The sequence below is a fragment of the Plectropomus leopardus genome, chromosome 17 (assembly GCF_008729295.1).
Source record: "Plectropomus leopardus isolate mb chromosome 17, YSFRI_Pleo_2.0, whole genome shotgun sequence".
NCBI lineage: Eukaryota > Metazoa > Chordata > Actinopteri > Perciformes > Serranidae > Plectropomus > Plectropomus leopardus.
In genome coordinates this window covers 31,427,247-31,450,038 of record NC_056479.1, presented here as the reverse complement: position 1 = coordinate 31,450,038, position 22,792 = coordinate 31,427,247, and the positions used below count along the sequence as shown (strand labels likewise).

General features: G+C 40.0%; 1 protein-coding gene across 1 annotated transcript; it reads left to right on the top strand.

Annotated features, from left to right (window-relative positions):
• Positions 1-8,856: 8,856 nt before the first annotated feature.
• On the top strand, positions 8,857-14,837 carry LOC121956834 (growth hormone secretagogue receptor type 1-like). Its single transcript, XM_042505231.1, has 6 exons — positions 8,857-8,977; positions 9,622-9,797; positions 10,945-11,770; positions 12,411-12,492; positions 12,769-12,880; positions 14,745-14,837. Exons 1-6 carry the CDS (start codon positions 8,857-8,859, stop codon positions 14,835-14,837), a joined length of 1,410 nt encoding a protein of 469 aa, XP_042361165.1.
• Positions 14,838-22,792: the final 7,955 nt, after the last annotated feature.

The following is a 22,792-nucleotide window of genomic DNA, read 5'->3' as shown; positions in this document are numbered from 1 at the left end:
AGGGGGGTTTTTTTGAATGCTGCTGGGCGTACGGGGCTGGCTGGTCATCATTTTTTCACCTTTTGTTCAAGGTTCTTCAACCTGACAGCAAGGTCAAGGCAGTTGCAGCTACATGTTGATTGCACTCCCGCTGAACTAAGTGACATGTCACTCCCACCACTCAAGTGCCCTGGCAAGCTCCATGAGGGAACACCACCGTCGCTGGATGCATGGTCACTTTGGCGACTCAAGTGCCCTGACAAGCCTCTTGAGGAATTCGTAGTGTGACTGGACAAACCGGAGGACCCTTGCAGAGGGGTGGAATGCAGTCTGTCACTCCCACTTGTAGAGAAAACTGAAGAGTTGAGACCAGAAACAGAGCTGGAAGGAAGTGGTCTGCTTTTGTATTTACAAGCATCACTGGAGGAGGATGTATTGTGATGCATGTGCAAAGAGCTTCTATGTGGCATGGGGTCGGGAGATACCATGGTGGAACTGTTACCAGCGTAGCTAGGATGGCCAGAGGATGGACTGCTGTGCATTTCATTATCCTGGCGCCCATCATTCTCCTCATCCTGGCACCCATCATTCTCCTCATCCTGGCACCCGAAAGCATTATAATCCTGCCCCTTGTCACCATCAGTGGGGTCCTCCAACATTTGGAAGTCATCATTTGGACCATCACCCTCTATAACAAATTAGAACAGATTAAATTCCAAATTTCAGTATATATCATTACATGTTTGGTTGCTACAAAAAAGCCATAAAAACAACACAAAAGAAAATGCAAAAGTTTAATATGTGTATGGGTAAATAGACAATTTCATAGGATAATAAAAAGTTTCTTTTCAGTGTACTTGTTATTACAGAACTACAAAAAATACTAAAGCAACTTAAAAGTACCAGTTTTATGAGTATTTCCCAGGTCCAACGTAGAGACCATGGGTGTTTCCGGGTCAGATTCTCGAAGTTCAACAAACTGTTTCACGATAGCATTTCTTTTGGCCTGTTTCAACAATGGTTCTCGCTCCTATTAACGTAAAATGAGTTTTTATTCCAAATATGGATGAAACATCAGATTCACATCAGATCTTGCATGAGTTTTTTTGTCAAATGAATCATCATAAATCAAACCAAATGAAAATACTTACGTCTGCTGACTCCAGTTTGTGTGTGTCTTGTAAAGGTTTGTCCAGGCGCACAAACTGTTCTTTTCCACATAAACAGGCAGCTAAGGGCTCCTGAAAATCTGCATTAGGAAATGAAAAATAAATGAGTCCATGAAATGCAAACAAATATCACAACAGCCTATACTGATAAATCTGCAATATCAATGCCGTACGCAAGGACTAAATCGAGGGTGTGATTGTAGCGGTGGGTGGGTTTATGTACACACTGACTGAAGCCTATTGAATCCAAAAGTGTGGAGAAAGCAGAACTAAGGCTGTCACTATTAACATCCATGTGAATGTTAAAATCCCCTACGATAATAATTTTGTCTGATTTGAGCACTAAACTTGATATAAGCTCAGAGAACTCAGGTAGAAATTCAGAGTATGGGCCGGGGGCGCGGTACACTATGACAAATAGAATTGGCTGTAAAGTTTTCCAGGATGGGTGAGAAAGACTAAGAAAAAGGCTTTCAAATGAATTATAGTTTAACTTGGCCTTAGTGTGAATTGCTAAGCTTGAATCAAAAATAGCAGCGACTCCCCCTCCTCGGCCAGTGTCCCGCGCAACGTGACTATTTATATGACCAGGAGGAGTGGATTCATTCAGGCTAACGTACTCTTCAGGACAAAGCCAGGTCTCAGTGAGGCATAATAAATCAATATGGTTATCCGATATTAAATCAGTGACTAAATGAGCCTTGGTTGATAAGGATCTAACGTTCAAGAGTCCGCATTTAATTCTCCTGTTATGATGCTGTATGACAGGAGATGAGTTAATTTTTATGAGATTTTCATGTACAACTCCCCTTTTGTTTATTTTAGTATTAAAAAAATGAAGTGGTCGGGGGACAGACACTGTTTTTATAACATTTACATTATGGGTGCGTGACTGTGCTAGAGGAAGCTCAGAGAAGCGTGTAAGACTGCGACTCTGAAACCTGGTCCCAACTCTGGTTTGTCATGGGTTAGCGCTCGTTCCAGGGCTGATGCAGACTGACGCGCCTCTGCCGCGTTGGAGGTTAGCTTAGCCTCGTGTTGCTGAAGCATTCCTTCCACGCGGGCTAGGCGGGATTGCAGAGCATTGGAGTCTGCTGGGTCCATGTCTGGCCAGATTGTACTGAAACGGGTGGTGGTAGGACCCAGATGCAGTACAACAATAGGCTCGATAAGTTGGTAATAACTTTTATTGTAACCAACACAGATATGGCTCAGCTTACAGACAAAGAGTTCGTTCTTCGTGCAGGGAGCCCTGGCAGTGTCTCTGGGTTTCACACGGGGCGAAGAAACGAAGCTTGTACCCTCAGTGGCTGGCGGGGAGGAAACCCCGTAGCTCCACGAGCCGTCTCCACGTGCTGGAACGCCGACTGGGATCGAGCAGAGGGATGGTCTGGGACAAGCAGGGGTTCGGTAACCAGGAAGTCCGTCCGCGGGAGCAACAGTACCGACAGGGATCAGGCAGGAGGATCGTCTTAGCTGAGCGAAGGAGTCTTTACCAGTAGAGCCGTCAGTTTTCCGGAATGCCGAAACTGGAAACATGGTCGAGGACAAAGAGCAGGTAGGTCCGGGGGGAGTCAGGCGAGGAGAGCAGGTCAGGAACAGGCAGAGTCGGCAACGGGTGATCTGACGGAGAAACGCTGGAAAGACATGCATCATGCAGAGGAACAATCTGGCAATGTGTGTGTGAACTGGAGTGTCTTAAATACTGCACTGATTGGAGATGAGCTGCATCCAACACCACAACGCTCCAAAAACATAAAACCATCTCTGCGTACCGCAGGAACCACAATTTACAGGATCTTTTAGTACATAGCAAACTAAAACCGACCACGAACGGGGTACAAAGACTGTGTTTGGAATTTAAACACATTTGGTTTGCGACCAACTCACAATCCAAAATGGTCATAAAATTTGGGCCTCCCATAGGGCCAGAAACAACCAATTGTGTTTATTTGATCTATTGTTCCAAGTGTAATATGAAATATGTCGGAGAAACCAAGAACTCTATGAAAATGAGACTAATACAGCATAGATACAACATCAGGCACCAGAAAAGAACAGATACATTTCTGGTGAAACACACAAACTGGAGTCATTAAGGGTCATGGGACTACAGACAAGTCCTTTATGGACAGACTCCTTACATAAAAAACACAAAAAACATTGGATCAGTACATTTGGAACAAAATATCCTTGGGGTCTGAATGAGCAGTGAGGGGCACCAGACGTCGATCCCAGGATGGCCCATGCTTTACGTGGAAATTTGTTTTCCCGGATTGTTCAATTTCCCCTAACCCTAAACCCTAACCCTAACCCTAACCCCTAACCCTAACCCTAACCCTTAATCTCACCCTAATTTGAACCTAACCCTTAATTCTGGCCCTAATCCTAACCCTAACCCTAACCTTAACCCTAACCCTAATCCTAATCCTAACCATGCCCCCTTAATTCTTGCTTAATCCTAACCTAACCCTTAATTCTGGCCCTAACCCTAACCACGCCCCCCTTCATTCTTGCCTAATCCTAACCTAACCCTCAATTAGGCCCTAACCCTAACCACACTCCTTAATTTGTGCCTAATCCTAACCTAACCCTTAATTCTGGCCCTAATCCTAACCACGCCCCCTAAAATTTTCCCTAACCACACCCCCATAACAATAAAAGGAGAAATATATACAGGGTGGGTGGGGCAATGTGGTATTATAGGGTTAAAAACTTAAAAAAGTAACAAATCATCAAATTGGTCTTTGGCAATTAATTTATGATGGGATCATATAGTTAAACAATACAAAATTACATAATTCAAAAGGGGATACATAAGAATCAGAATCAGAATCAGAATCAGAATCACGTTTATTGGCCAAGTTCAACAAATGAGGAACAAGGAGTTTTTTCCGGGTTGGCAATGCTCACAGTACAGGGGAGGGAAATAAGTTAGGGATAAGAAAAATAGAAAAAAAGACAGACATAGACATGTAATTGTATTTACAAAATCAAGAGATAGAGAATATATACAAAATGTACAGTATGTAATTCAAAAATATACAGTATGAACAGTTTAGTGCAAAAACCACTGTGCATGAGGTAGTATAAATATATATATATATTTGTTGTTTGTTGTTTTTTTGTTTTTTTGTTTGTTTTTGTTTTGTTTTGTTTTGTTTTGTTTTGTTTGTTTTTCTCTCCTGACACTCTGACTATTTACAGTTCATCAGAGTGTCAGTCTGATGAACTGTAAATAGTCAGAGTGACAGCCTGGGGGTAGAAACTGTCTTTGTGTCTGGTGGTCTTGGCATACAGTGCTCTGTAACGCCTTCCAGAGGGGAGGAGTTTGAACAGTTTGTGACCGGGGTGTGATGGGTCTGCAGAGATGGTGCCTGCCCGTTTCCTGATCCTGGACCGGTAAAGGTCCTGGATGGAGGGCAGGTCGGCCCCAATGATTCTCTCTGCAGTTCTGATTGTTCGTTGCAGTCTAATCCTGTCCTGTCTGGTGGCAGACATCATATTAATAATTTAAGGAGCATATATACATATATGGGATGGGTTACAGTTCATATGGTGTAACGGGTGTATGGAGGACCCAGATGCAGTACAGTACGCTTCACTGGCAGTTGGTAATAACTTTTATTTGAACCAACACGAATGGTAAACAGGACACAGATTGAGAGTTCGTTCTTCAGGCTGTGAGCCCAAGCAATGTCTCTGGGAATCACACGAAGCGAAGACACGAAGCTCGTACCCACTGTGGCTGGTGACGAGGAAACCCCGTAGGTCCGTGAGCCGACAACACGTGTGCGAGTGTTGTCGGGGATCGAGCGGAGGAGTGGTCGAGGGCAGGCAGGGGTTCGGTTACCGGGAAGTCCGTCCACGGAAACAACAGCACCAGCAGGGATCAGGCAGGAGAATCGTCGAAGCAGAGCAGAAAGGTCTTTACCAGGGAATCCGTCAGATTTCCGGAATGCCGAAACTGAGCACGTGGTCGGGGACAGAAGGCAGGTAGGTTCACGAGGAGTCAGGCGAGGAGAGCAGGTCGGGGACAGGCAGAGTCGGCAACGGAGGATCTGTTTGGCGAGTGCTGGAAAGACGTGCATGCTGCAGAGGACGATCTGGCAATGTGTGTGTGAACAGGAGTGTCTTAAATACCGGGTTGTTTGGTGATGAGCTGCAGCTGTGGGGAGAGCAGGCTGCAGCAGTGGGCACGGCTTGGAGGTAGAGCAGGTCAGAGGAAGGTGAATGGAAAGTTACTGGCAGGGAGGGGGAGGAGGAGAATGCAGGAATCATGACATATGGGGGGAGTTATAGGTTAAAAAAGTCAAGTAGAAAATAAGTTAAGAATTACACACTAACATTAAAACACAAAGTTAAAAGACAAAACAGAGGGCATAAAAGCTTCAACTTCAGGAGAGTGCTCATTTCATCTTACACCTCTGAGGGAGTCACATCATTCCAGCCTCTTTGACACTTTAGTTTTTTGCGTGCCTAAATTGACCTGAGGAAGACCTCACTCGGTCAAAACGTTGTCTCGGCACGCCTTCTTTAGTTTTTTACTGTTGACACATATATGTTTATACATTGGCAGTTAAAAATTATTGTATTTTAATTCATTGTTGTACATTTTTTTATATATTATACTGTATTAAACCCATTGCATGGGTACCCTTGAGGAGGGTTGGACGCTGGTCCGCCGCGGTGGGCGGCGCCAGCGGGCCACCCAACCCCGTTGGGACTAGGACAGGGACAGGTACTTTGGGTGGAGGGCGAGGGCACCTCCCTTCTCCGAAAGGAGAGGGGGATACTTCCCCACCCCTAACCCCTAACCCTAACCCTAACCCTAACCCTAATCCCTACCTAATCCCTAACCCCCCAACCCTAACCCTAACCCCTACCCCTAATCCTAACCTTAATCCTAAATAAAAAAGAAAGGAGACCTAAAACACAAGTTAATGATCAAAAGTACAACAGACAGAAATAAATAAATTCTTACAATTGCAATAATAAATGAATGAAGATTAACACTGCTTTAAATTCATGGCTAAAAGGGCTAAAAACAAGTTAATAACTTACTGAATCATTTACAATTCTCTAAAACAAATAAATAATTAAAACAAAAAACAGGAATAAATAAATTTTTAAAACTGCAACAAAACATAAATGGGGAATATCATTGGCTTGCATATATAGTTAAAAGGGCTAAAAATCATTTAAAAACATTTTTTGGCAGTTGGATGGACAGGGAGGGGAGGCGGAGCTTGGGGGAGACAGCAGTGTGGGGAATGTGTCAGGACACGCCTCCTCAGAGGCTCACTCTGCATCAGACTTTCAAAGAGAACACAGCTCTCACTCTAAGCTCCAGCAGACAGACTTCACTCTTTCTTTCTGTGTGCTTTGGCCTGAAGAAGACCCTCTCTAGGTCGAAACGTCGCCGCAGGCAAACACTATTTCGGCTTCTTTGCCACAAAAATAAATTCTTTTTTTATTTTCATTTAAAAACTAAATCTTTTTTTCTTTTTTACTTTTCTCTTTTTTTGGTTTTCATTTCAACTCATATCATTTAAAAAGTTACACATTCATTAATAAATACATTCTTTCATTTCATATTGACCTTATAAAAAATAGCACATACAAAATTTATTAATAAATAACAAAGCTCAAAGCACAGAGGACAAATCACACACACACACACACACACACACACATATACACCCACGCACACACGCTCACATTAAAGGGACACTCATACACGCACGATGGCGTGGGTCCCGGATGGACGGTGGACAGAGGTCCGCTACAGCAGAGGGCGCAATCGCTCCTATCAGCGGGGTTGGGGCCAGGATGACGGGGGGGATCGGTGGAAGGCCCGTGCACCTCCCGGACCCTCTTGGAGACGGGCTCAGTTCCCCTGTCCTAACCCCAACTCCAACCCCAACCCTAACACTAACACTAAAACTAACCCTTACCCACTATGTAAACTATTGGTTCCCATAAGCCTGCCATCTCAGGAGGGGTCAAAAAATGTCATGGTTTTGGCCAAAAAAATAAAACTAACCGCCCTACAACTCCCTTTACTTAACAGGGGTTTCAACTTTATCCCAGACACAGACAGCAATAACAAAATTATTGAACAAAGCAGATGGGACTTATAATAATACCATGGGAGAATTAAATTGTCCCCATATTTTAAAATTAAAAACAAAAAGGACGCAGACCCCCCACTTTTCACCCCAAATTGAACTGGACCCCACCTCTGGCCCAACTGCCACCAGAAATCACTGCCCTGGTCAAAGCTGACATATAATATTTTCATAACAGCTTTCAACCTGTCTTGACCAGACCCAACCTCAATGAAGAGGAGACAGAGGCCCTGAACGAATTAAGAAATAACAAACCTGGCATTTAAAAGCTTAAAATTCTGAAAATGAGTGAATATCTAATAGTTATGATTAGGACTGATGTTGGACACATGGAAATGAGTTGAAAATATAAATAAGGTGAAAATGTAAGGTGGAAAGAAAGAAAGGTGGAGAGAGAGAGAGAGAAACAATAGGTGAAAGTGAGTGGGGGGGGGGGGGGGGGGTGACATAGATGTGTGTGTGTGTGAGAGAGAGAGACGGCCAAAGCACAAGTGTATAATCACAGCAAAGAGACACACCAGACGCTGAAGCTCCTCTCAACCAGTGAGTATATCATTTTACCTTAAATTCATGTGTTTGTGTATCATTTTGTACAGCTGTAATCACTAATGTACAGTTTTAGTAACAGATAGTTTTGTTAGTGGATGTGAAAATGATAAATTTACTCATTAATTGCTTCTTTGTCTCTGGTAATGATGGTTTCAGTGACAAAAAAACAACAACAACAAACGTAATTAGGAATCAAACTGCATTCATAAATGGATCTTAACTGTGTTGATGTATTAGATGTGTACCTCCATATGTGTACAGTATTGTCGGGGTTAACCCTTTGAAGCAAACTGATTTCTTTCAGAAGAGGGCAACGAGCACCAAAAGTGTTTAGTTAGTTAAATTAGTTAAAAAGTGCAAAAAAAGTACCCGAAAATTAGTTTTAAAAAAGTATATGTAAAAGAAAGTGATAAAATAAAATTCGAAAAAGTACTTAAAACATCTTAATTATTTTGTAGCATAATTTAAAATATGCTATAATGGTCGGTATATGATAAGGTAGTTTTAGTTGTTATGCTATTTAATGGTAGTTTTTTCTTTTTTTACCCAGAAATCTGTTTATAGCTGTTTTGAAATACTTTTTAAAATCTACTAATATGTAAAACATCAATCACCAAGTTGCTCATTGCCTTTTTGAAAAAATTACATCAATTTGCTTTAGTTTTTGTTATTGTTGTTTTTTAAATGCAGCACAAGAAAAGGATTAATGTTTATCTTTTCATGATTTGGAACAAATAACAAACAAACAGTGGCATTTATTCATCTTGCATATATATATGCATGTTTTTCACTCATATGTTCAGTAAACATTGGAGCATTGGATTTTGAGTTTTCTGGTAAATGCATATTTTTTTCTTTTCTTTTGTAGACTTTTCCTCCGTGACCATCCCCTTCAGTGTGAGCTGAGATTGGAAATCCATCGCTGTGCGTCACCTCTGCGCTCTGTAACCTGGGACACACACACACACACACATACCTCCCCCTGCTGCTCTGCCCAGCCCACCTGCACCATCATGGATCTCATGGAGATGGGAGGCGGAGGCAGCGGCTGTGAAGACGAAAACTGTGGCCTCACATCTGGTGTTACAGATAACTGTTCGAACCAAGACTGCCACTGGGAGGAACCTGTGTTTGGACTGATTGAGTTGGGTGGGTAAAAGAAACTAGAGCTAAATATTCTTGTAAAATGGTTAATGAAAATATAAAGATGCACCTCGCAAGATTTTACGGAAAAGAAAAGAAATGCAAAAAAGAAAAAACATAAATCACAAATACTAGTATTAGTATTTTTATTGTCACTATGAGTCAGAATTACACTTAAAGGAATGAAAACAGAAGGATTCTGGTTGTTCAAATGTTTTGTCTCTAAATTCAGTGACATTTTTTAAAAATGGAGGTATGTGTTCAAAAAGTCTCCTTTTTAAAAAAATAAAATAAAATAAAGGTGAGATTTTCAGTCCTGTTGCAACAAATGTAGACGGCATAATAATCGTCAACTTTCATATATCTGAACCCTTTGAAACCTGAGCAGATTGGTTTGATTGAAAAAAAAAAACACACTAGAGGATAAAGGCCTGAAAAACGGTGGATGATGCGCCTGCCAAGCTGCAGATCGATGTTTGAAAACTACAATCATTAAATCATTAGCCAATCATCCCTGCATTTCAGGGCAGTGCCATGAAAAGTGTTTTGTTTTTTTTATTGGGTCATTGCGGTATTTCCACTGTAATAAAAAAATACTGTCATAAATACAAAGTGGTTCTGATAAAACATGTCCATATTTCATCTTCTAGTGTGTGTGACCGTCATTTATATACCACTGATGCTCTTCGGGCTTCTGGGAAATATTCTGACGATTCTGGTGGTTTGGCTCCGACCTCACATGAGGAGCTCCACCTACCTCTACCTGAGCAGCATGGCTGTCAGTGACCTGCTCATACTCCTGCTGCTGCCGCTGGAGCTGTATAAGGTACACACACACACATTTTTCATCCATCATACTTAAAATAGAAATAATGTTAAAATCTAAAATTCTTCTTTTCCCAACTGTAATTTTAATCTAATCAGTTCATAGTGAGTGTCTTATCCACACCTTCAACAGCACTGTCAGCCGACGGTTGCCTGATGCAGTTATTTGTCTTTCACTGTTTTTCATTATTTTTACCACAATGCTATTAATATTATTGTAGAGGATTTTGATAAATAGTTGTATCCAGCTATATAAGTTTTTTACTAAGAAAACCAGAAATTCTAGCAAGAAATATTATAATTTTCAACTGGAACTGCAGTGCAAGTTTTTATTATATGATTTGTTAGATTATAATGTTTTTAGTTGAATAACATTGTTGGTAGGCTACCATCATGAAGAATCATTTGATCCTCTGTTGTGCACTTGTTCTAAAACCATCTTGAATATATTGACTATATCGGAGTGTGTGACTATTGTTATTACTGACCTGAGGTTATAACTACGTGCAGTGGTAAGACAATAAATCTTTAACATGCAGCAATTTGGTGTTGTTTTGGGATATTCGTACAAACATGCATACAGCATACTGTATGGTAATGTGAGATTCCCGCCTGCAGGTTTATCTTTTAGGAAAACAGTTTTTTTTTAATCAGAATTCCCAGCAAATACTGGGATCCCAGTTTACACAATTCAACTGTGCTCATGGCCCAGAGTGACTTGAGTATTAATCTATAGTGGTGTATGTTACAAAGAAATAAATTAAAATCCATTGTTCTCAAAATTCTGACCGCTTCATTTTCTATTAACAACATATACTTGTACTTTTACTTTAAATACTTAAGCATATTTAATGTAATAATATTAAATTTGATACTCAAGTACAGTAAATATCAGGTAATTCGAGGCAATTACCTGAGTAATATTCTAACAGGTGACTTAAACAACCAAAGTCATTTTCTGGTAAGATATCTGTACTTTTACACAAGTGTGACTTTCGGATACTTCATCCATCGCTTGTCTAGATACGAAATGAAGCATTCAAGGTTGTAATCTGAGAATATGCCATTAAAACACGGTCAGAGCACACCTGATTAAAGGTGGAATAAAAAGTTCAGCAGCATAAAAATGATTGTTCTGTCTTTTGCAGCTGTGGAGGCCCAGACCCTGGCCTTTAGGAGACCTCATCTGTAAACTCTCCGTGTTCCTCTCAGAGTGCTGCACCTTCTGCACCATCCTCCACATCACCTTCCTGTCCCTGGAGAGATACCTCGCGGTCTGCTGGCCAATCACAGCCAAGACTCTGGTGACACGGCACAGAACAAAGGCTCTCATTGGCTGCCTGTGGCTGGGCGCTGCCGTCAGCGCTGCGCCGGTGCTACTCATGGTCGGCGTGGAGGAAGTTGGGGGAGAGGAGACGGGGCTCAGGGATTGGAGGGAGGACGGAGGGTGGACAGGCAGAGACGGAGAGCGGGGAGGATTTCTGATAGGTGGAGTGGAGAGAGGAAGTGGACACATGGCCTCAGTGGATGGAGGGATAGATGGAATAAAATGGGGAGAAAAGGAGATAAAGAGAGGCGAGTTAAAACAGTTTGGAGAGAGAAATGTGGGAATGGAAGAAAGAAATGAGAGAAGACAAGCAGATGCAGGACAAATGAAACTCCAAAAACAAGCAGATGAAGAGGAAGGAGGGCTGGAAGTTGAAGGGGGGCCCCGAAATAAAAAGAAAAAAGATGAAGGTGGAGGAAGGGAAGAAAAGGTTATTGGAGCAAAAGTTGACAGGAGAGAGTGCCGCTGCACGCAATATGCCGTCTCCTCTGGCCTGCTGTCAGCCATGATGATCCTCTCCAACTTGTACTTCCTGGTGCCCGTCTGCATCCTGGTTCTGGTCTACGGCCTAATTGGACGGACGCTGTGGCTCCGCCCTCAAAGCAGCCGCAGAAACCAGAGTCACCGGCACACCGTCAAAATGCTGGGTGAGCTCTCATCTCTCTAGTCAGTGCTTCTTTTTTGTCAGGAGCAGATTCTGGTGCTGTTTGCTGCTATCAGGAAAATAAGACAACAGAAAAAAAGTCCAGAGAGTTGAATAAAAAACATCACCTTAATATGATAATTTTATGATATGATAAAATATGATAAAACCCCTTAAGTCGGTTTTGTCTTCACTTAACATTGCCAGAATGTCAGCAAACTGATGCTGACTCAGACCAAAGCTGGAATGAAACCTGTCTTCAAAAGATGGCAGCTCTCATAATAGTGTGTTTGATTCTCGCTGTCATCTTTGAGGGGTTTGGTGAACTCATATCCTTCTAGTTATTTGTTTGTTTCTCCTCGACCTCCTCGTACTGAACAGCAAAACCCTAACACTCATCAATAGCCATTTTCGCGGAGTGCATGGTGCGTGCTTTGCACCGCTGTTTACAGAACGTTATCGTTCATCATTTAGGTTGCACACATTGTTATTGTTATAATCATAGTTATAGTGCTTGGTGTGGACAGCCCTTTGTTACATTGGTAGCATGTGTTTATACGTGTTTGTGACTTTTTCCTTCAAATATGAACGATTCTAACATCACCCCCTTATTTCTGTCCCCTCTGTGTCCTCACCTCCCACAGGTGTGATCATCTTGGCTTTTGTCCTGTGCTGGCTGCCCTTTCATGTGGGTCGCACCATTTTCTCTTTTACTTTTGACACTGGCACTGATGGACAGGACACACACACAGATACAGACATGAACACTGTCTCTGACATCAGCTTGGACAGAAACACACAGACTGTTACTGAACCCGTTAACCACTCTGACACACACTTCGAGACTGGGGAGACCAAAATCAACACACACACTGATGCGGATACACAGTCGTCAGGCACAAACACACACGCTGTGTCACCCAACAACCTGTACAATAATAATACGCACACGAGCTTCAGTGACACGCACAATGACACACACAGTGACACACACGCATATTTTTTATACTATCTGTCTCAGTATTTCAATTTGGTGTCCTCTGTCCTCTTCTACCTCAGTGCTGCCATCAATCCTTTACTGTACAACCTGATGTCTGCCAGGTACAGACATGCTGTGCACAGCCTCATACACACACACTCCTTTCACACACACTCTCACACACAGTCACACTGCATGCGCACACTCACAGCAGGACACTCCACAACCACTTTGTGAGGGCAAACAGAAAAATATGCACACACTGCTCGCAAAAAAAGGAAAACAATCTAGCAAACACACTGCTGCCTCTGTTTTAAGCCTTTGAAACGCGGCTTAATTTGTTTCAAAAATGTGAGCAGCTTAAGAAGAGATGACCCGAAAATGAGCAAAAGTTAGTAAAAAATTATACATTAAATTATTATTATTATTATTATTTTTTTAAATCGTAATGTAAACAAATAAAAAAGAAGATGTCCAAAATGCTTGAAAACTGCCATAATTTTGAAAAATAATTTTAAATCAATTAGTATTATAATTACAAATATAGCTTTCTGGACCTCTTTTTTATTAAGCTTTTTTAAAAGTTTTTTTTCTTTGTTTCTGCTCAGGGTTCAAATGTTTAAATACTTGCGAAATGTGTCTTAAAGCAGTACAAGAAAAGTGATGTTGCTCCAGGTTTCAAAGGGTTACAGTAAGGCTTTCTATCTTTGACAGTGTGTGTATTTACATGAGGTTCTTTCCACAATATGTATATTTAAACAGAAGAAATTACATGTGTAAATAAGTAAATATTCAATAAGTATAAAAATATGTTCACACTTACATGCATGCATGCACACAGCTGTTTTTCTATCACTTCATGGTGGCTTGTATTTTGTCCGCAAAAGTAAGGTGAGTCCCCACAATGTTGCTGTGTACCATAGCCTAACACACACACACACACACACACACACACACACACACACACACACACGCACACACACACACACACGGGCTATCATTCTGATTCATGTAGTTTCATTTGGGTTGATGTGTTTTGATGTAACATAAATTACATTACATGTCCTGATGCGTCAGATACGGAAATAAATGTCTTGATTTGATTCACTCTGCAGGTTTTGTCTCCTCTGCATTACGCTACGTTATGTTTTCACCATGTAAGTCTCTCCAGCTGTCAGCGGGAAACGCCCCAGGATGGATTTCCTGAAGTTTGGTGGACACATTGGCCTCGGGCTGAGGGACAGCTGATTTGATTGGGTTGGTAAGTCGGGCCATTTCTGTCAGGGGGTCAGGTCCTACATGTCTGTATTTATGAAATACAAACATGACAAACCAAATCAGGATGAAAAATGGTCTTTTTCTATTTAAAATAAGAAATTTTCCTTCCTGCATTTCACATTTAAGTTTATTGACATATCTTTTATTACAGTTATTGTATGACCATTTCTGCTGTACACTATGTAAAGTGCAAGGGTCTGCTCTATCTATTTTTAATATTTGGATTGTTTTATTATCCCTGACTGTCTGGCACATTTTACATACTTTTCTCCCTTAATCTTTTGGTAATTTTGGCTGTGTTCATGCATGTTGCATACATTTTGGCAAGATTGTGTTGTTGTTTTTTTTCCTTTTTTTGTTTAATCTGTGTTTCCAGCTCAGCTCCTACAATAAGTCTAAAATACACTGTTTAAACAAAGTTGAGGCATTCATACTGTTCAGGCAAAAAAAAAAAATGCCATTGAAACCCATTCATACTTTTGATCCTACAGTCATCAAAGCATAAAAACATGCTCTGTATTTTTTCTGGGTGTCATTCTGGGCTTTTGCCTTGGAATTTGTCATTTTGACTATTTTCAGTAAGATTACATACACATCTACCACTACAGGACACAGACACACACACACAGCCTTAAAATGCGATCTGCTGTTCTGTTTCTGCCCTCCAGGTGGAGGTGTGTCCTTTGTGTCACATGTTGAGTTTGTCCTGATGTGTCCTCAGTGCAGGCTCGTCAACATAGCACAGGAAGATCTTGCCATTCTGCCTTTATGTAAGTGTCACCTGATAGCTGCAGGGAAGATTTATCCTGCTTAGATTACAATCAGTCAGGCTCATACTTTCAGGTGGAAAAATAAAGGACACCTTGCAGCCCCATGTCAGAGGGACTCAAATCAAGAGGGGTTCTGGGGGGCCTTCTCTGGGAGATTTTGAGTGTCAGACACTTCATTTTCTACATTCTGATCTGATCTGAATTCTTATGCATCAATTTGTGTTTTTTTATGCAGAAGTGTGAAGGCCTTGGCTACTCTCAACATAAAGAGGAAATAAAGAGTGCATGAGAGTAAATAGTTGCATCAGTTAGATAAAAGTATCAGATTGTAGACTGTCAAAATACTGTGTGGTATATTTGAAAGACGCAAGACAGGGTAGGTGATATGCAGAAATCCTGAAGTTAAACCTTTTAAGGGCAATTTCAAAACACTTTCAATGGCCGACATTTGAAGACCATACTGTGACTTCACTGTCTTGTGTAAAATATGACTTGGAGACACCATCATAAACTTACTTGGGCTAACCTACATAATCACTGAGCCTGTGTGATGAATGCTATTATCATAATTTTAGTTAAGCTTACATTTAAGCCATTATTTCAATGTTTGTGATCTCTCTATATTATCCTGCACTATGCAGCAATTTGAAAAGTCTGTTTAACTGTGAGAGCTGTTAATTAATTGTCAAGAATCTGTCTGATGTTCTTTCATGATGATTGTGGTATCACCTTGAAGATGGTTTACAGGTACAGTACATGTGATGAATTAGTGACATTGGGCACTGTTCATAGCCACCTCCGTGTGTAATGGTCATGTGCAATGACAGACATTTTGTTGGAAAACCTCGCTGGTGCGAGACAGTTTGTAAAACTGAGTGAGCAGCTGATCAAGTCGCCATCAGAACGAGCCGTCGGACATGCTTACCAGAAAATGACTCTGGTAGAAATTAAAGTCACCAATTAGGACATAATTTAAACAAAAGTCTTGAAGTATCTTATATTTACTGTGCTTTAGTATCAATAGCAGTTTTAATATATTACGTATTCTTAGGACCTTGGCCTTGAAAGCTGACAAGTTTATACAACATTTTGTGGTCCAACTCTATTCTTTATGAACAAATCAGATTATATTTCAGGGTAAAATGACACATTTGTGGGTTTCTTTTGGCCTAGAAATGAATCTATTTGTGTCGCTGTAAACGGAGCAATCTGATTCTTGTCTTTTATTACATTATGCCACGCCTCTCCTAAAGGTCACGTTCATTCAGCGTGGACAGTCTTTAGCCTTTGCACAATAAACTCTATCAGCACAAAAAGAATTACAGCCGATTCTTTGGCCTCATCAGTGTCCTCAGGCAGCGTGACTTAATTTCATTTTGCTTGCAGTCAAACACCGAGCGGCCGAGTCACAAAAGATGCTGTTCTCTGAGCTGTTTTGCGTCAGAGAACCCGAGTGGTTAACAAGGCTTGTTAAAGAGTTTCATTCTTGTCTCCATGAGCACACCTGAGTGGTTGAGTCATTAGCAGGAGTGGTGGAAATCTTGACAGAGACTGGTATGCACTTGATATGAAACCGGTGTGGCCCTGGCAACCCCCCAAAAATGTGATAGCCTCTCAGTAATACTTCAGTGTGTTTCCATTTCAAGCATTTTTATGTTAGATAAAGGTTGATAATGAAGGTAATGAAATCGGAGTCTTGTTTTAAACTTATCTTTCATCTGGAGAGTTTCTTCTGCACATTTTTCAGTTTGTATAACAGCAGTCTAAAGAGGACAGAAATTGTTATGAAAGCTAAAACTGGTTCTTGTCTCTATCAGGATGTTTCTGTGATTTTGTCCCTCTTTTTGTACTATATGCAAGATGCAGGCAAAAAACTCCATGACTGAAAAATGATCCAACACAACTGGTCAAAAACTGCATTTCCTCAAATGTCCCAACATGTTCTCATCCCAAGTTGTCACATGTTACTTTGTCATAGGACTCTTGTGTCTACATATTGTGCTCTAGTTATCCTCCTGTGTCTGTTGTTGACACTCTGGGCTGCCGTAAGCGATGCTGGGATGCCTACAGAAGCACAGGTGGTTAGGTTTAGAAAAGAAAAGCTCATGAAATAAATAACACATAACACATACATTTAGGATATTTAAAGAAACTTTACACGCCTAAACTTGTCAAATACGTCGACTCTGTTGGTGCTTTTAGTCTGCAAGCGTGATGCCAAAAGCCACCTTCCATGTCCAACTGGCCAAATGAAAATGCAACCGGACAGAACCAGTGGCGTTGTTATTAAACACTGGCAGACGGCCAGATGGCACCAGTCACATCCACATGCAACGCACATGGGCAGCTTCACTTAAGAACCAGTTGTGTGCGCATGAAACACTGAAGGACACTGTCAGGTAATAATGCTGTGAGAAAACATGTGATAGAAGAAGCGTGAGTTACTGATAGGGGCAGTGGTTGGGGAGGTAGATGGGTACCACAAACACAAAACTTGTATGCGCTTTCTGCAAGCGTGCGTGTGTATGTTTGTGTGTGTTTTTCTACACTTTACCATGTGCCTCTCTTTACTAAACCTAACCATCCGTTACTTTGTCGCCTAATCCTAACTATTGTGACAGTATGCATTAGTTGCCATGTACTGTTGTGTGAACATAAGGACAATGCAGTGTCATCCCACCACGTGCATTTGTTGACATCAGCGTAAAAGCATCCTGGAGCGTAAACAGCTGATGCAGAAGGAGACCTTAAACGTCATAAGTAGACACAGAAAGTCACTGACAGAACAGCACCATGTGGCAAATTTAGTCTATTCACTCTCCTTTTTATTCCGTTTTGGTCTCCACCAACTCCCGAGAGAAACATCTGGCTCTTCAGCTTATAAATGCTTCATTTTGTTCACCAGCTCATCACAGAAAATGGTCTGTCTGCCGTTTGCTGCTGAAAAGGTCGTGTTTCGTGGGTTTATCAGAGCCTTTTCACCAGAAACAGCTGAGTTGAAAAAAATCATTCTAACTGGATTCAATGAAATCAAAAAGTTGAGACAAGACAAGACAAGACAAGACAAGACAAGACAAGAAACACATTACACATTGTATCTTTCTCCATTGTTAATGAAAAAATATTGAATAGTGTACCTTTAACTTTTGTTTAACATTTATTGAAACATGGCTGCAGAGAACTGTGACAGATGTTCCTGTAAAATTAACCACTGGTAGCATCCTACTGTCACTTTATAGTGCCATTGCCATGAATAACTTTAACAGTGAATGACCATTATAATTGTTACATTATTTTACAGTGCAATATGAGGTATGCATTATGACATTGGCTCCAAAAGTGTCAAGATTTACATTATCTTTCTGTACTTTAGGGAAAAAAACTATACATAGCTGTTTAAATTGGCAGTATTTTTACAGTAATTTGTTACAGTTTAGATTTATGCTAAATGACGTATAGTTGCCAAAATCCTACTGTTATCTTACAGTGTCAATACCAAAAAATTACTTCAGCATTACATCATCATTAAATATATTACAGAATTTAACAGTAGAATATGAGATTTACAGTGTAACATTATTTCCAAAAAGCATCAACATTTACAGTGTTTTATTGTATTTCAGAAAACTATACAACACTGTCAGAATTTGGCCATATTTTTACAGCAGTTTAATACAGTGTAGAATAACAACATTGGTCAGTTTAACTTTGACTTGAGCTGAATCTAAATGTGCTGCAGCCATGATCATACTGTTATGGTTTGCCCTGAAGGCGAGTTCATGTCATGAGGTTCATGAACGCAAAGAGTGTCATAAGGTATTTGTCTTTTGTGCCATGTTGATAAAGAACTGTCTGTCTGCATTCCTTACTACTACTGTAAGCACTCTGCGTCAGCCTCGTCCTCAGGTCTCTGAATTCCTAAATCCAGAGAACAAATTCTCCGAATTGTTCTGAGATTTTTAGTTTGTATTGGAGTAGGGACTCTTTGGCAACACTTGACATCATATATTGGTCAATCAGTTGGCTGCTTTTGTTGAATATAATGTGCGTTTTACCCTTTGAAACTGGAGTGATATCACTTTTCTTGTGCTGTTTTCAGAAGCCTTTCATAAATATTTAAGCCTTTTCTTATAACCTATTATGGGAAAAAAGGCAATGAGCAACTTGATAATAAATGTTTCACAAATTGTAAGAAATAAGTACATTGAAGTGAGAGTATGTTCGTCAGATGTGTTTTGTTGCCCAGTTACTTTTGGCTCTCGGGAGTTTGTGGGTTCACTGCTTTGGTGCAGATGAAAATATTTCAATATTTTCATATTTTCATTCATTTTCATATATTCATAATGCTTATTTCATGTGTGTAATCAGCTAAAAATGAGAATTTTTGTGGTTTATTTTTAAATGAGCTGTTTATATCTAAAAAGGGAGCAGGTCCTTATTTATGGAAACGGCCATGTTGCACCACTATGTTTCTATAGTAGCCCAGAATGGACAAACCAAACGCTGGCTCTAGATGGGATCATTAGCATTTTTGCATTTTTGCACCTTTGCATCTTTGCATCTTTGCGCCCACCACTTTTGTCAGAAGCCTATCTGCAATGAGCAGCGCCAAACATGAAACTGCTAATAAATTTTTTTTTTTTAAATTACCTTGTCTGTTTATTTTGGATGGAGATGTATCTCGAATAGTTGGTTAGTTATTTTCTTTTTTTATTTTATTTACTCTTTAGATATTTAGATATTTTGTAGTTTTTTGGGATGCAATGAATTTGGGAAACTTTCTCCTGACAAAAAGAGCAACTGCCGTTTATTCAGAAAAGAAGACCTGTGCTAGTACCATTTCATCACTCTCTGTGTCATAATTTTGGTCTCTTAACTTAATCCATGTCTTATTGGACAAATACATACTTTTTCATGTTCTCATTATTTGCTATACAGAGCTGAAGAAATTAAGAATGACCTCCCTATGAGCGTTTTTCACGTGATGCCAAATTTATCCTTCGACTCAACGGATCATGATTTACCTCACTGGAAGCAAAAAATAAAAATTTAGAAATTGTTTTCAAATGCAAAAGCTTCATAAAAGTTATCAGAATGAATGCTTTCAGAAATGCTCTTTCCCTCTCCTTTATTCAAAATAGATGACATGTTAATAGAAGGTTGTAGGTGTTGGCCTGCAGTCAGTGGTGTCACGTTTATGGGTTAATATCACTATTAACAATGACACATCCGGGTTAATGGAAAGTAAATCCGATTTTAGATGATGAGGAAACATGTACGTCACTTTATGTCAGCTGTTTCACAGCTATTGTGAATAGAAAAGAAGGTGTATGATGCAGTATTTCATGTTGGCAAAGAAAAGTTCATTCATGTCTTCATGAAAAAAAGGCCATCTTGTGGTTTGTTGTCAGTCACATTGGGATGGAAAGATGATGCACAACGAAATGCCACACTCAGGAGAGAGCAGCCATCTTTCAGAGAAAAGTTAAGCATGTTTTCACTTTCTTGGAAGAGCATCATGTGGGTCAGACTGTCAAGTTGTCACCTGAATTAGTCACACACAAACTCACACACAAACTGTCTTGCTCATAGGAGGCCCCGGTCAGGGTCCAATTAAGGGACCCTAACCCTAACCCTAACCCTAACCCTAACCCTTTTCATAGTGAGCAAAAGGAAAACAATCACAAAGGAGATAATGGTGCACACTCTGACACCTCAGGCTCTGTCTACACATTCACACTGGAAATGTTTTCTGAAATGTTTCGTTTCTGAACATCTCAACCCTAATAAGGTCACAAAATAAGGTTTCACAAAATGAAAGTGAACTAAAAGGTTTTTAGTGAACATAAATGCAGTTTGCATGTAGACCAAAGGCCAAAATGCATAGAAATACCTAAACTATATATATGTGTGTGTGTGTGTGTGTGTGTGTGTGTGTGTATGTGTAAATATATTTAAAACATCAATTTAAAATTCAAATTTAAAGAAAAAATTCAAAAAAGAAGGAACGAGTTTGAAAGGCATGTTTTCTTTAAAAAGTTCAAAAATTACGCAATTTATCATAGCCAGAAACTGAAAAAACAGAAATTACTGTTAGATTTTTTACATTTCTGATGATCCTGGACACATCGGGTGCAATGGACACTTCCTTAAAAAAAAAAAAAAAACTGAGCTCAAAATATTGATTTTTCATCAAAATCACCTTATCTTCATATCTCATTTGAAATTTATACCCCCCAAAACCCTATTAGGACCAACTAATAAGCATGCACGGCAAAAGAAAAAAACTACATCTTTATTTCTAACTCCATAATTATACAAACTTTAACTTTTGACTTTTTTATTGTTTGCAATTTTTGTGATCTAATAACTTATTTATGGTGGACTGATGGTCATGCATTTTCCCCAAGTCACTCATATTTGTAGCATCAGAGGGGTCAAAAAAAGTGCACCTCAGCCACGTCCCTTTGATAAATAGAGAACAATCCCTAAGCACAGGCCTAAAGCCCCCTCCCCTCACAGAGACAGACACACCTCCTCTCACTCTTCCTACAGTCAGCACAGCAGCGCAAAGTCGCCTCCCACCATAAAACCAACAGTGTCATTACGACTGTCCACAGTCACAGGACGAGGACACTTCACTGTGGAGACAGCAGAACACAAACCTGTCCACCGTCCTACTGTCTGTCTGTGTGCCTGCACGGAGATAAAACAAGTCGGGACAGTTTTAGACCGTCACATGGGAGCAGCTCTGCATTTTTCTGGCGCCTTAAAATGTAGCGAATACTTTGCGCTCAAAGTCGTCTTTGTAATGTTAATAAAAGCGCGTTAATGTAGCTTCACACAAGAGAATTTTAAAATTCGTTTTAATTATAAGAAGATGCAGCCATAAATTGACTGTTCCGAGACGTGGACGTTAATTTTCAGCCCAACGATTCCTGTCGAGATGGAAAGCAGGAACACTCCTTAGGATATCGGACGCGATGGGAAAATGGGAGTTAACCATGGTAAGAGAAAAGATTATTGATATGATCTAAGAATAAACCGGTCGATAAATGAAGTCAGGTAAAGAGTGTAATTTATAAAGAGTGTAATTCATTCCCAAATTCCCTTTTCCCTTGATTAACAGAAGATTCTTGGCTCTTGAATATTTTTATGTAAATACATATTTTTGTAATTTGTAAAACCAAAAGCCTGAGTTTGTGCCTCTCATGAATTACCATTACAGAGATAGTAAGCATCAATTATTTTTCCTGAGATATTTATACTGAACAATGTTTTAAACACCCGGTTGTTATTTTTGATTATTCATTTATTTTTAGTCTGTTTTATTTATTTTATTTAAACATTTAATTGTGTTCTGAGGAATCCTAGTCATCAAATATTCTCTGTTGCGCAACGAGCCTACAAAAAAAAAAAAATAAAAAAAATTTTGACCTGGCTTTCAAATTGTTATAATTACAAATCTTGGGTGCTCAAAATGACACATCCTTTATTTTCTCTCTTTTTTTAAAAAACTCAGGCACAAAAGAGTGATGCTTCATTATGTATAATAATTTAAAAATTATATTAAAGGTCCAGTATGTGAGATTTAAGGGAATTTAGTGGCATCTAGCGCTTAGGATTGCACATTACAACCAGTTGAAATTTCTCCCTGTAAGACTTCCTTCAGTGTGTGTTGTTCAGGAGGCTTTTAACAGGAGCTGAATTATCCACAGAGGTCTCTTCCTCTCTTAAATAAACAGACAGCTAATTTAAACTGGTAAAACACTAAATAAAGCAGTTTCAAGTTAAAAATCAGTGTTTCTCTAATGCTGTTTGGCAGGTTACAGATGGGCTGCTTTTCCAGCACCTGATAATCTGTGCTCCTTTTTTTCTCTGATAAATTAAGATCCAGATGTTTTTATCCAGAGCCAAATTATGAAAAGAGGCCTCTCCCTCAAAACAAATGGACCAGGTGATTTAAAAAAAATACAAAATAAAACTGTTTCACGTTAAA